At 46.0% G+C, this 13,295-nt stretch overlaps 1 protein-coding gene across 4 annotated transcripts in view; it reads right to left on the bottom strand.

Moving 5' to 3' along the window:
* Timeless (timeless circadian regulator) overlaps window positions 1-13,295 on the bottom strand; it is a 36,411-nt gene that overhangs the window by 9,861 nt on the left and 13,255 nt on the right. For 3 of the 4 annotated variants that reach the window (XM_023707374.1, XM_023707376.1, XM_023707375.1), the window contains exons 2-13: window positions 7,928-8,085; window positions 7,632-7,785; window positions 7,396-7,510; window positions 7,241-7,303; window positions 6,881-6,982; window positions 6,323-6,478; window positions 5,992-6,125; window positions 5,719-5,806; window positions 5,109-5,285; window positions 4,513-4,730; window positions 4,203-4,306; window positions 3,892-4,061 (exon numbers count right to left, since the gene is read on the bottom strand). In XM_023707374.1, the coding sequence (XP_023563142.1) occupies window positions 3,892-4,061; window positions 4,203-4,306; window positions 4,513-4,730; window positions 5,109-5,285; window positions 5,719-5,806; window positions 5,992-6,125; window positions 6,323-6,478; window positions 6,881-6,982; window positions 7,241-7,303; window positions 7,396-7,510; window positions 7,632-7,785; window positions 7,928-8,024 (1,578 nt within the window). In that variant the 5' untranslated portion in view covers window positions 8,025-8,085. The remainder of the gene's footprint in view (window positions 1-3,891; window positions 4,062-4,202; window positions 4,307-4,512; window positions 4,731-5,108; window positions 5,286-5,718; window positions 5,807-5,991; window positions 6,126-6,322; window positions 6,479-6,880; window positions 6,983-7,240; window positions 7,304-7,395; window positions 7,511-7,631; window positions 7,786-7,927; window positions 8,086-13,295) is intronic. The other variant, XM_023707377.1, reaches the window with a different exon arrangement.

Genomic DNA, 13,295 nt, shown 5'->3' with positions numbered 1-13,295 from the left:
AAAATCTTCTCTTGAAGAGCAAGAGCAGGGCATGGTGCTGCATTCCTGTAATCCCAGTAGTTGGGAGGCTGAGGCAAGAGGACTGCTGTGAGCTCTAGGCCAGCCTGAGCTACACAGTGAGATCCTATTCCTTCCTGGCAACAAAGGAAAACAAAACAAAAGCAAAAAGTAAGTCCATCCCCTGGGGCTCCTCCTCCAAGTCAGAGCTGCCAACCAATCATTTGCGTGGATGCTCCAAAGTCAAATAGGATGGCTATAGGAGGAGCCCTTGAGTTTCACACTGCGGAGAAACTCATGGTCAGACACATCCAATGAAGAGCATGAGCCTTGAAGTCCAGGGATCCGGACTTGAGAACAGCAGTATTTCAGTTCACAAACTTCATCTATTCCACAATACTGGTCACAAACCAAACTAGACAAGACTCTAATTCACTGACTATGTTTAATGTTGACCTTAGGGGGAAATCTGATTCACAACCAGAATCCTGAAAAGAATGAAGTTCATGAACAGAGGAACCATTGAGATGACCCATTTATTAACAAGGTCTTGGGCAAGCTGCTTACCTACTTTATGTAGATGTCTTAACACTGCTGTAGGGACTGTATGAAAAAATTTACACTGTACTGATACCTAGAAAACTGAATAAATGATAACACTTATTGTTATTATTAATTCCACAGAGTCAGGAGTATAAAAATACTTTTTAACAAAGTATCACTGGTAGGGGGGGCCGGGGAGGTGGCTCAGTGGAATAAGAGCTTCCCTGGCAAGTGCAAGGGCCTGAGTTCAATCCCTGGCCCTGCAAAAACAAAACAAAACAAAACAAAACAAAAAAACCAGTTATCACTGGCATTGCTGTCTCCCAAGTCCAGTTCAGATAGTTTTATTTTATTTTACTTTTCTTTTTGAGACAAGGTCTCCCTGTGCAGTTCAAACTGGCTTTGAACTCTTAGGTAGCTCTCACTTGTCTCAAACTCACGGTAGTTTTCCTGCCTCAACTTCCCGAGTGCTAGGATTACAGGTGAGTGCTAGGATTACAGGTATCCAGCACTACACCTGGCCAGACATTGTAGCAATTAAAATTACAGGAAGGTTCTGGGGAGAAAATGTGTTTTTACAAAGTAGAGTCCCTGGGGCTGGGTGTTATAGCCTGTGCAATTGATTCCAATTTTGTAACTCTGTGTGCTTCCACTGTGACTTTATTAACTGTTACAACCTGACATATGCGCCGCCATCTTGTTCTGTATGCGCCATTCTAAATGCTGTAACTTCCCACTGTGCCCATTCTCTACTTGAGAACCTGCAGTTGGGCCTTTCTCACGCTGCCCTTTTGTGCGCACCTGAATCTAGTTTCGGCCCAATGCCCTGATCTCGCCCTCGTTCCCAACTACAAACTGTACCCACCACTGCACTTGTTATTGTTCATTAGAAACAGGTAATTTTTCAACTGTAGCTCCAAGATAAATCCTTGAGGTCAGCTTTTATGGTTTATTGGCTTAAATACCCACTCCATTTTGTAACCAGAATGGGCATTGTATTATACATTTCTGTACATGTCCACTGTAACTTTATTAATGAGGATTGTTTGGTATAAGCTGACAACTTAAACTCCATCTTGATGGCTCCAGCCATTCATCCGACCTCTGAACACAGTTTGTTAATGTTCAAACCATTCCTTTGTTCTAAACCACAGTGTGTCAGAGGTTGAGATCTGAACTATTTTTACCCCAGAATACTCCACACAATATGTCCTGTGATCAACACCGAACCATAAAGTGTAATTATTTGTTCCTAAAAATTGTATGTAATCTATTTTCCCGAAAGTGGACGCTGACTCCTGTGCTGCATTCCCTTGCACTCAAATCATAAGACCTCCCCTTTGCGGTTTTCAGCCTTAAAAACCCTTGTCTCTCCCCTCCTGGGCGCGCACCTCAGCATCTTGCGGGGGTGTCTGCCGCTGGGTACCAGCTAAAATAAAGTGCTTCTTTAACTTTTGGACTTGCCTCATTGTCATCTGATTTTTGAGTTACAACACTGGGAGGTAGCTCAGTAGAATAAAGGCCTGCCTGGCAAGCTCAAGGTCCTGAGTTCAATCCCTGGTACCAAAAAAAACCCCAAAAGCAAAAAACCCAACAAAGTAGAGTCCCTCAGTCTCCAGCATAGAAATTTCTTGGAATTTTTTTTCTTTTTTCTTTTTTTTTAAATGTATTTAGTACAGGGTCTACAGGATCTCACTACACAGATTGGACTTGTAGTGATCCCTCTGTTTTCAGCCTCCCAAGCGCTGGGATTACAGGCTTGCACTGCCACGCCCAGGCTCAGTCACTGTGTCAGTGTGCTCTGGGGGCTGGGCTGGCACGGCATGTGGTGCCAGGGATTGAACCCCAGTGGAATTTTCTTTTTGTTGTAGGATTTTACTATTCTATTTCAGACTCAAGGGTACTAATGGGCATTGAATCCAGGGCCTTCATATGAACCACATCCCAAGCCCTTTAACTTTTTTTTTTTTTTTTTGCCCTTTAACTTTTGAGACAAGGTCTGGTGAAGGTGCTAAGGTATGTGTTATAATTCATGTTTGAGGGTCTAGAGAGACTGAGACAAGCATTTGGAGCTTATTCTAATAGAAACCAGTACAGCACTGGATCTCCTCCTCCTCTCTTCCAACAAAGGCTCTACTCATCTCATCACAGTATTTCTTAAGTATAACAAGGAAACATCAGAGCACAGTTACTGTTACACTGTAGATCTGGAACATTCCCCAAAGGCTCTTGCATTGGAGACTTTGCTCCTAGTGCAGCAATGCTCAGAGGTAGGATTTTGGGGAAGTGACTGGATCATAAGGGCTCTGATCTCATCAATGGACTAATCCATTGATGGGTTCATGACTGAATAGAGAATTGAGAGGTGGTAGAACCTGCAGGGGGTGGGCCTGGTCAGAGGATTTAAGTCTCGAGCAGTGTGCCCTGGAGAGGTATATTTTCTTCCTGCATGCTCCCCAATCCTGGTCACCCTGAGGTAAGCAGCTGTGGCCCACCTGTGCCCTTCTGTCATATGCCTCATCACAGGCACAGAAACAATACAGCCAAGCAACCATGGACTGGAACCTTTGAAACTGTAGGCCAAAATAAAATTTTCTTCTCTGTTTTTCTCAGGCATTTTTGTCACAGCAACAGGAAGCTGACCAGTTACTAAACTTTAAAATCATGAATCTCTTGGTGAGTGTGGTGGTGGTGCACACCTGTAAACCCAGAACTCAGAAGGCTGAGGCAGGAGGACTGCTGGGAGTTTGAGGCCAGCTTGGGCTACAGAGTGAGTTCAATACCAGCCTGAACTCCATAGTGAAACCATCTCATAAAGATTAAAAAAAAAGAATCTTTAAAAATTTATGTGCTTAGGCTGGTGAGATGGCTTAGTGGTCTAAAGCACCTACTTAGAACAAGCTTAGCAAAGCACAGGGACCACGGCTTAGTGGTCTAAAGCAGAGATGGCTTAGTGGTCTAAAGCACCTACTTAGAACAAGCTTAGCAAAGCACAGCACCACATGCCAGCCAGCCCCGCCCCCTGGCGGGCTGAGCTGGCCACACACACACACACACACACACACACACACACACACAAATAAATAAATTAATTAAAAAAAATTTATGTGCTTAGCAGATAGTAGGTATTCAATAAATGTTTCCTGAATGAGTGAAGATATTTATGGTAAATCAGGGGTGAACCTAATGGGAGAAGGAAAATGGCATACTCATACCAATGACAACACAAGCCACTTGCCCTCTTAGTGCAGAGTAGTTCTAACAGATCAGCTTAAACTTCAGGGTATGGGAGGAGAGAGCCTTCTGCCCTTCACCCAACAGCACTTTCAACATCCTGGGACTGCACAGTACCTGGACCATCAGGTTCCCACGGCTCCGACAGAATCGCTCCAGCATCTTGAGGAAGAGGTGGGTTGTTTCCACCAGGTCACGGAGGAAAGAGCGAGGCTGGCATCTCTCGTCAAACTTCCGGAAGAGTGTCAAGAAGAGTTCTCGGTACTCCATCATATAGAAAATGTTGTCTAAGAAGAGGAAAAAAAAAGGAATGGAAAGAGTTGTCTGAAAAACTTGTGCGAAAAGGGGAACTGACTGAAACTGGGGACAAGAAGAACCAGACTCTAGTAGAGGTGGGAAGGCTGGGTCAGGACTGAGCCAGGCCTCACTTTTGATGATGCGGCTGCTCTCCCGCACAGCCTCATCTGGGGACAGGTCCATCTCGTTCACTGTAGCCAGTAGCTCCTGATAGGCCTTCAGAGCTAGGTGCATCCTATGAATTAAAGCCAGAAGTGAAATGGGGGATAGTTTAGGGCACTGGCTCATGGAAACAGCACTCCTCAAAAAGTGCCACCAGACACAAATGACCCTGCCAATCCTTAGTTCCCAGCCTGCTTCAATCTTGAATTAAGTACCACCCAAAATGCAGGCATCTGGACTCCCAGCCTGGCCAGGACACCCACTGCATATCCTCCTCACCGGCATGCCCAGGATCTGGCTTCCTTGCGATCTGTCAGCATCATCTCATAGTAGTTGGTGAGGTTCTTCTCAATGAAGTGGAAGGAGCGGACACTGAGCGTCTCAGAAACCAAGGCCGGCCGGAAGGAGGCAGCTCGATTGAAAGCCATGAAGAAAGCCAAGGCCCACATATAGTAGGTCTCATCATGTTGCTGAGCTTTCTCACGAAGCAGATGATCCTAATGTCCAAAAACAAAACAGAGACTACCATGACCTGAGAGCTCCAAACTTCTGCCTGTCCTCCCTTCTGTGATGATGGGGAGTAGTCTAGAGATCACTATACTAACTCTGTAGGACCCAAAACTCTTAATTTTCTCTTGCTGTCCTTAGGTCTCTCCATATCCCCTCCCTCTCCTCTGAGGTAACTTCTCTGGCACTCTTTCCCCTAATTGCCCACCCTCTCCTTAGCCTCCTCACCGTCTCTCCCGGGGTCCTATTGCTTCCTTGCTCACACTCCAGGCTTCAGGTTGCTCTTTTTCCCAACCAATGGCCTGCCCCTTCTCTGGTCACCTCTCTATGCCATCCCCAACTGCCTCCACGTCTTCCCCAGTTCTCACCTTCACTGCACCCATGAGCCGGTTGTAACAGTTCTCCAGGAACTCAGAGCAGAAATCTCTGAGGAAAAGCCTCACATTGAGGGCTGAGCGGCGCTGTGTGCACAGCTCCTGGGCAGCCTGGCGGCGCTTGGGCACCCTGCGGGGCTGCTTGCCAAGATCTGAACTGTAGTTTTGGAGCTGAGAGTGCAGGTTGGGGGATTAGAATTGGTCCTGACTACCATTCACCCTCCTGTGGCTCCTGCCACAACCCGGCATTATAATTTTCTCAGAAGGAATTCTCAGTTCTCTGCCTCAGGTACTAAGTAAAGACATGAATGGAGACAGTGCTAGCACTGCTTCTTGTTACTGCCATTACCAACCTTCTAAACCCAAGGACAAACATGCTACAGGGCAGGGTGGTGCATACTTGGAATCCTAGCACTTGGGAGGCTGAGGCATTAGGATCCCTGTGAGTTCAAGGCCAGCTTACACTACATAGCAAGACTCTGTCTCATAAATAAACAAACAAACAGATAAATAAAACAAGAGATACTTTGATCCCAGGGAAGGTAATGATCCTTCTCAGGCACTGTAGTTCCAGTGTTTCTATCCCAGATATGCAAATACTCACATTGTGAAGGCCTTTGTGAAAGATGAGATCCCTTTCCCCTATGGATTTCAACCCCTGGACAATGTAGGAGCCCCCAAATTGAGAATGCCTGCAGAGGAAAAAAGTCCACAAGTGCTTCCTCAAGGAGCTGGAAGCTTTAACCCATTCTATCCCCCAGGAACTCTGAAAGAGCTCAAGATCTAAAATGTTACCCAATCTCCACTGTCGTAGATTTGCCCCAAGTGCGCTCCCTGCTGCGGGAAGGGCACAGGCAGCACATGCCCTGCCACACACCTGTTGCCTCGCTGGAGGGCTCGCGCCTTCTTCTCTGCCATTTCTCGCTGGCGCAGCAGCTCCAGTTCTGCCACATCCGCATTCCGCTCCTGAGCTAAGCGCCCCTGCCCTACTCTTGCCAGCTGCTCAGGGGTCTAGATTTGGAATAAGGAGGGGAGAGTCAGAAGGACAGTCATTCCTCCTACTGGGGATAGAAAGTGAACAAAATAAGACTTTGAAGGGACCCTATACTGAACGCAAGGACTCTCTACTTGTCACCTGCCTCCTGCCGGTAAGCCAGAAACTGTTATAAGACCAAGAAAAGTACATGGACAGAAGGATGGGGTCTCACCTGGTCACGAAACATAAGAGAGATAATTTCTAGCACATGTAGGCTCCACTGCTGCTCATTAGGAGAGCTGGCCAGGAAGAGGAGTAGGTCATCCAGGCCACTGAGGTGAACTGCCCAGAGAAGCTGGTCGTGGACACTGGCGTCATCATCGATGCTCTGAGCAAGAGCAGTGAGGGGAGAAAAGGAGCATACTTAGTCCCACAGCCCTGCTTTGAAGCTCTCTGCTCACCCCTCAGTGAAGGCTCTTGCCCCAGACTGGTCACAAGACAGCAAAGCCTAACAAGGACAGTTCATCAGGGCACAGTGGCACATGACTATACCCCAGCACTGGAGAGGCTGAGGAAGGAGGACCAATGCAAGTTGCAGGCCAGCCTGGGCTACATAGGAAGTTCAGTTCAAAGCCATCCTGCTCCTAACCTAAAAAGAAAAAAGAATGAGAGGGAGGGAGGGAGAGGAAGGGAAAGGAAGGGAGGGAGGGAGGGAGGGAAAGAGAGAGAAAAAGAAAAGGGACAATTTAACCTTACTCAACAGAAGAACTCAGATGACTCCAGACCATACCTTCTCCTGGTCCAGGTCGGCTGGAACATGGAGAATGTTTCTGACCAGCAGCAGGATCCGCTCAATCAGCAGGTTGTCTTCCTCCTGCCGTTCTTCCCAGCCCTGGTCAGAAAGAGCAGAATCAGAGGGAGAGAGTCCTAATGGAAGATAGGCAGCACCTACTCAGGCTGGAAGGCTGAGGGGCAGAAGAGAATCATAATTAAAAGGATGAGTCCAAGTATTCCTGAGGCCCCGAGACTATAGCCTGGAGCACCATATCTCTAGGCCTGGACTGCATCTTTGGACTCAGCACCTCTGCCTCAGGTCAGGACAGGTGCATAGCATTACCTGCACCACAGGATCCTATGGGTTGAGACTCACCAGCTGCAGCAGCTCATACAAGGTTTCACTGAGGACCCCAAAAGTCTTCTCACTGGCGAAGGCCTGTGAAACAGGAAATGGCTCTTACGTAGCATCTATTAATTTCTCCTCACTGCCACAAACTCTGCTCCAGGGCCTCAAGAGAAAGACCTTACCTCCTTGTAGGCCTGCAGGTAAGTGAGCACCTGTAGAAAGTGGTGCCGCATGCTGGGTTCCTTAGGTACATTGCCAAAACACAGCAAGGCTGGTTGGGTCAGATTCACCATCAGTCTGGGGGAAACAATGAAGGAAGGAGAAGCTGGTAGGTTTCCTCATCAGGTACAAACACCAAACCTACCAGCACAAACACAAATGCCAGCGTGTGGTAAAATAAAACAGCTGGGGAATGAACCTGATGACAGCATCAAAGAGAGGCTTGTCCTGCCGGTGCTGGGTAAGGATGGGCAGAAGGTCACTCTGCAGGATCTGGGCTGCCCCCAGCTGCTGCCGCACATCCCGAGTCTCATCCTCGTGCCTCAAGTAGCGGATCAAATCCTTCACACTCTCTTCAGAGAAAGAACAAAATATATACATGAAATCATGGAAGATGCTTCACTCGCGCTCACATGCTTTCTATCCTAGGGTCTGAGAAATCTGACTGCTTCAATTCCACCAAGGTTTTTACCGGATTCTTCAAAAAGTACTCACCTAAACAATCTGGTTCCTTGTGGTAAGTGTCTCCTTCCAAGTACCCAAGGGCACTACAAGTGGCTAGAAGTTCACAGTTCATCATGTACAAGTCCATACACCGGAGGACCAGCCAGCAGAGAAGGAAGATAGAGACAGTCAAGACAAAACGATGAGGCCTGCAGAGACAGGGAAAGACGAATGTAAGACCCTCTTTGGGAAAGGAGAGAGGAATGAAACAAGGTGCAAATGCTGTTTTCCTTCTTTCTTTTTTTTTAAAAACAATCTCTCCCTCTCTTTTTTGAGACAAGATCTTACTATGCAATTCAGGCTGGCCTTGCACTCACAAGGATCCTCCTGCCTCAACTTCCAGAGTGCTGGGATTACAGACCTGTGCTACCATTCCTGGCTCTGCTCTGAGTATTTCGAGCTAGATCCTCAAGTGCTTCCCTTGAGTCAGAACTGAAAGTGCTGCTCCCAATGCCAGGGAAAACTATTTATTTATATTTTTGCAGTGCTGGGGATTGACTCAAAGGGCCACATGCATGCTAAGCAAGTACTCTGCCATCTAGCAACAACCCACCTGCCCAGGTTTCTATCTGTAAAATTAAAGAGATTCCAGCCTACAAATTAAACACATTCCATATGCTAACCTGGATCTGAACCTGTAGAAACAGCCTGTTTCAGAGTGAAAGCAACCACTTTTGTAGGAAGAATGGTTGCTAGAAAAGGATATAAACTCTAAAACTTTTACCCATTGGGAGCTCTGCAGCCTTGGGGAGGGAGGCAGAGAGGGCCTCTCTCTCAAAATAGTCACACCCAGTGCCTTCCACCTGTGGCTTTAGTTCACCCAGTGACAGCTCTGACTTTGAACCACAGGAATTAAGAGAGTCCAGCCCCAACCACACAACGATTACACTTAGGACCTGATGTGTCCTAGAAGCCCTAGGGCTTCTGAGGCATCAGGGATATGGACTTGATGTTTCTTTACTTTCCTCCCCAAAGTTACTCTTAAACCTTGGTAATCTGAGTAGAAATCAGTGGCTGCAGAATGGGGAGGAAGGAGTCATAGGAACTAATTAACTCTCCATTACTCTCCCAGAAGAACCACTACTTTTCTGAAAGTGTCCTTTTTTCATTCAGACTCCTAAACCCTGCTGCATAACCAAGTAGGCACAGATTCAGAATCCTAAATAAAAAAATTAAAAAAAGAATCCCGGATGTCTCAGAAGTGGCTCTTGATAGTACTGATACACACAAACTCCTATTTTGTACCCTGCTTCTGTGGGAAATCTCGAACGTTCCTCAATCCCACCCCCAAGGCACCTTCAGCTCTCTGCTCCCTGCCTGCCTTTAGTAGCATCCTCTAAAAAATCCTTTACTGGCTCCCACACTTACCTCCAGACTGTGACTCCAATTGTGTCTCTGTAGGAAATGGACACTGAGCCTCCAAAGGACTACAGTTTCAGGCCTGGTGTTATCTCCCTGCATTTATGTAACTGGTCTACTTCTTCCCGTTGCCTGCTGCCCCTCTACCACCCCCACCAGTTCTAACCTACTTTCTGACTGTTCAGCTAGGCAATACAAGGCGCCTGTGAAACACTCACTGAGCTACAAGATTTCTCTTCACTGTTCTCTCTCAGATTTGTGGACTCTGAGATGTGGGTTCATGTAAGCAGATTCAGAGTAGAAGATCTCTGGCCCCCCTCCAAGATCCATCCAGCTTTTGCAGAGGTCACCAGTGTACATAGGCACAGAAAGACTGAAGGGCTTCCCTATCTACTGTCCATGCAAAAGCTGAAGAAAGAGCAGACCTAGAAATGTAGCTCAGTGGTGAAGTCCTTGCCTAGCACGTGTGATGCTCTAGGTTCAATCCCCAGTACTGAAAAAAAACAAACACCAAAACTAAAGAGCTGCAAAAATGCAAGGTAACACAGTGTCCTCAAAGTAAGGGAGGCAGCACACTGTGGCACTGAAAGGTATGAACTGTCTTCTGACAGGAGAGACGCATAACTTCAGTTCTTCCAGTCACCCTCCTTTCATAATAGCTCCTCTACAGCAGACCAGATCTAAATAAGGATTCAGTACTTGTAAAAAATGACCTCAGGTGAAGGCTCAAACTTCTGCTTTCACCATACCACTTTATCAAATAGCAAAATAACACAGGTAGTAACAGCCACCATTCCTGGTTGCCAAAATAACAGGTGGAGGAGAAAGAAAAAGGAGGTAAGAAAGAGGCGATGCTGGCAGATGGGAGACAGTAAGAGGCTATGTAAAAAGAGCCAGGAATTTGGTTCTAACCCGTGGCAGTTCTGAGTAAAACAAAATGGGCAACACTGGAAGAAATGGGTCAGATAATGAGGGCATAAAGGGTTGAAGAGAGGGTAGTAGAATAAGAAGAAGAAAAAGAATCAAGGTATATCATGTACAGGTACACATTCCATATGATGGATGTGATCTTTATGTATATCTAAAATGTACCTGTAAATTTAACTAAAAAAAAAAAAAAAAAAAAAAAAAGAAAGAAAAAAAGGAACTGGTCACACGCCCTACCTATCCTTACCTATATGCCTTCACAGCCTTGGGCCCATTCAGTAGAATTGTGACAGAAACTTTATTTTTTTCCTTTCTTTTTCTTTTCCTTCTTCCTCTTCCTCTTCCTCTTTTTGAGACAGGGTCTTGCTTTGTAGTTCAGAGTATCCTTGAACTTACAGCAATCCCTCTGCCTCAGCCTCCCGAGTGTGAGGATTACAAATGTGCACCACCACACCTGGGCTCCTTTTTGTTTTTCAGGATCAGTACAGAGTTGATATTTTTATTTTTTATTTTTTAAATTTTTTATTTGTGTGTGTGTGTGTCCAGCTCAGCCCACCAGGGGGCGGGGCTGGCTGGCATGTGGTGCTGGAGGATTAAACCGCGTTCCCTGTGCTTTGCTAAGCTTGTTGTAAGTAGGCGCTTTAGACCACTGAGCCATCTCACCAGCCCAGAGTTGATATTTTTAATTACTTTATTTTTATTTACTTTTTGAGACAGCATCTCACTCTGTAGTCTAGTCTGGCCTTGAACTTACTACAGAGCCCAGGCTGGCCTCAAACTCATGGTAATCCTCCTGCCTTTACTGCTTAGCATCCCAAGAAAGTATATATGGTCTCTTTCTTTGAGAAAATAATTATTTCAAGCCCCCCCCCCCTTTGAGAAAGTTCTCTCTATGTAGCTCAGGCTGGCCTCAAAGTCACAGTGATCCGCCTATCTCTGCCTCCTGGGTACTAGGATTATAGGTGTGCACCACCTTGCCCATTGTTTGGAGTTTTTTTTTTTTTTTAATTTTTTTTTTTTAACATTTATTTAGTGTGTGTGTGTGTGTGTGTGGCCAGCTCAGCCCACCAGGGGGCGCAGCTGGCTGGCATGTGGTGCTGGGGGATCGAACCGTGGTCCCTGTACTTTGCCAAGCTTGTTCCAAGTAGGTGCTTTAGACCACTGAGCCATCTCTCCAGCCCCTGTTTGGAGTTTTTAGGGATGGGTTATCTTTTAACAGAAACAAGAAAGGTAGCCACTGTCCACTGTGGTACCCCCAGGTTTTCTTTCTCATTCCCCTTTCTCAGCTTACAGGAATCCTTTCCTAGGGAATTAATGGAGCAGAGTCTAGCTAGCTGAAAACGAATTTACTGTTTCTGTTCTAGACAGCTGGGTTAGGCAGAAATATTACAGGCAGTCAGACAGGACTAGGCCCTTGAGGGAATCAATATAAAAGATGGACAAACATCTCAACTACAGCCAAGGTACATCAGTTGGAGGCTAGCCCTCAAGATAAAGATGGAATGACTAGGCCTATGTGCTTCCCCAAAGGATAAGTGGTAAGACTTGGCTCAATAAAATCTAGATAGACATCAACTGCCTCAGTGGGTGACCAAGATCCCTGGACCCATCCTCTTGCCGAAGAGTTCTTTGTTCTTTCTATGTGCACTTGTTATGTGACCTGCTTCCCCACTGGATCCATGTTACCTAAGCAGCTATTCTTATAATCTTTTTTTTTTTTTTCCTGTATTTAGGACAGGGTCTACAGGGTCTAACTATGTAGATTGGACTTGTAGTAATTCTGTTTTCAGTTTCCCAAATGCTGGGATTACAGGTTCACACCAGCATGCACAGACTCATTCGCAGTCTCAGTGCATCCTGGGGGTGGGGCCAGCACAGCACACTCGGGACTGAACCCTAAACAGGCACTTTAGTTCACTAAGCTATCAGGCCAGCTCTTATTCTTACAATCTTATTGATTACAGTTTTAGCCCATGTTGTACCCACCTCATAATTTTGCTCTATAAAACACCCTCTGTGAAGAGGGCTGCACAACTCATTCGTCTTCTTCTGTCTCTCAAAATAAAAGTTCTGATAGAGACAGTGCCGGGGCAAGTGAGAGCCGGACAGGCAATGGGTGACTCTACCTCACTGAGGAAAACAAGTAAACATGGGCAAAGGAGATCCTAAGCAGCTGAGAGGCAAGATGTCATCATATGCATTCTTTGTGCAAACTTGCCGAGAGGAACACAAGAAGAAGCACCCAGATGCTTCCGTTAATTTCTCAGAGTTTTCTAAGAAGTGCTCAGAGAGGTGGAAGACCAAGACTGCTAAAGAAAAAGGAAAATTTGAAGATATGGCAAAAGCAGACAAGGCTTGTTATGAAAGAGAAATGAAAACTTACATTCTTCCCGAAGGAGAAACAAAAAAAGTTCAAGGATCCCAATGTGCCCAAAGAGGCCTCCTTCAGTTTTCTCGTTCTGTTCTGAGTATCGCCCAAAAATCAAAGGAAAACATCCTGGCCTCTCCATTGGTGATGTTGTAAAGAAACTTGGAGAAATGTGGAATAATACTGCAGTAGAGGGGCCGGAGAGATGGCTCAGTGGAATAAGTGCTTCACTGGCAAGCGCAAGGGCCTGAGTTCAATCCTCAGTTTTGCAAAAAAAATAAAATAAATAAATAAATACTGCAGCCGATGACAAGCTGCCATACGAGAAGAAGGCTGCTAAGCCTAAGGAGAAGTATGAAAAGGACATTGTTGCCTACTGGGCTAAAGGAAAACCTGATGCAGCAAAAAAGGGAGTCGGCAAGGCTGAAAAAAGCAAGAAAAAGAAAGAAGAGGAGGAGGAGGAGGATGAAGGGGAGGAAGAAGATGAAGAAGATAAGGAGGACGAAGAAGAGAATGATGATGAATAAGTTGGTTCTAGCGCAGTTTTTTTCTTGTCTATAAAGCATTTAACCTCCCTGTACACAATTCACTCCTTTTAAAGAAAAAGAAATTGAGGGCTGGTGAGATGGCTCCGTGGTCTAAAGCACCTACTTAGAACAAGCTTAGCAAAGCACAGCGACCACGGTTCAATCCCCCAGCACCACA

This window comes from Octodon degus, unplaced genomic scaffold (assembly GCF_000260255.1).
Source record: "Octodon degus isolate 3935 unplaced genomic scaffold, OctDeg1.0 scaffold00287, whole genome shotgun sequence".
Taxonomy (NCBI): Eukaryota; Metazoa; Chordata; class Mammalia; order Rodentia; family Octodontidae; genus Octodon; species Octodon degus.
Note: the sequence above shows the minus strand (reverse complement) of the source record. Positions and strands in the feature narration are given on the sequence as shown.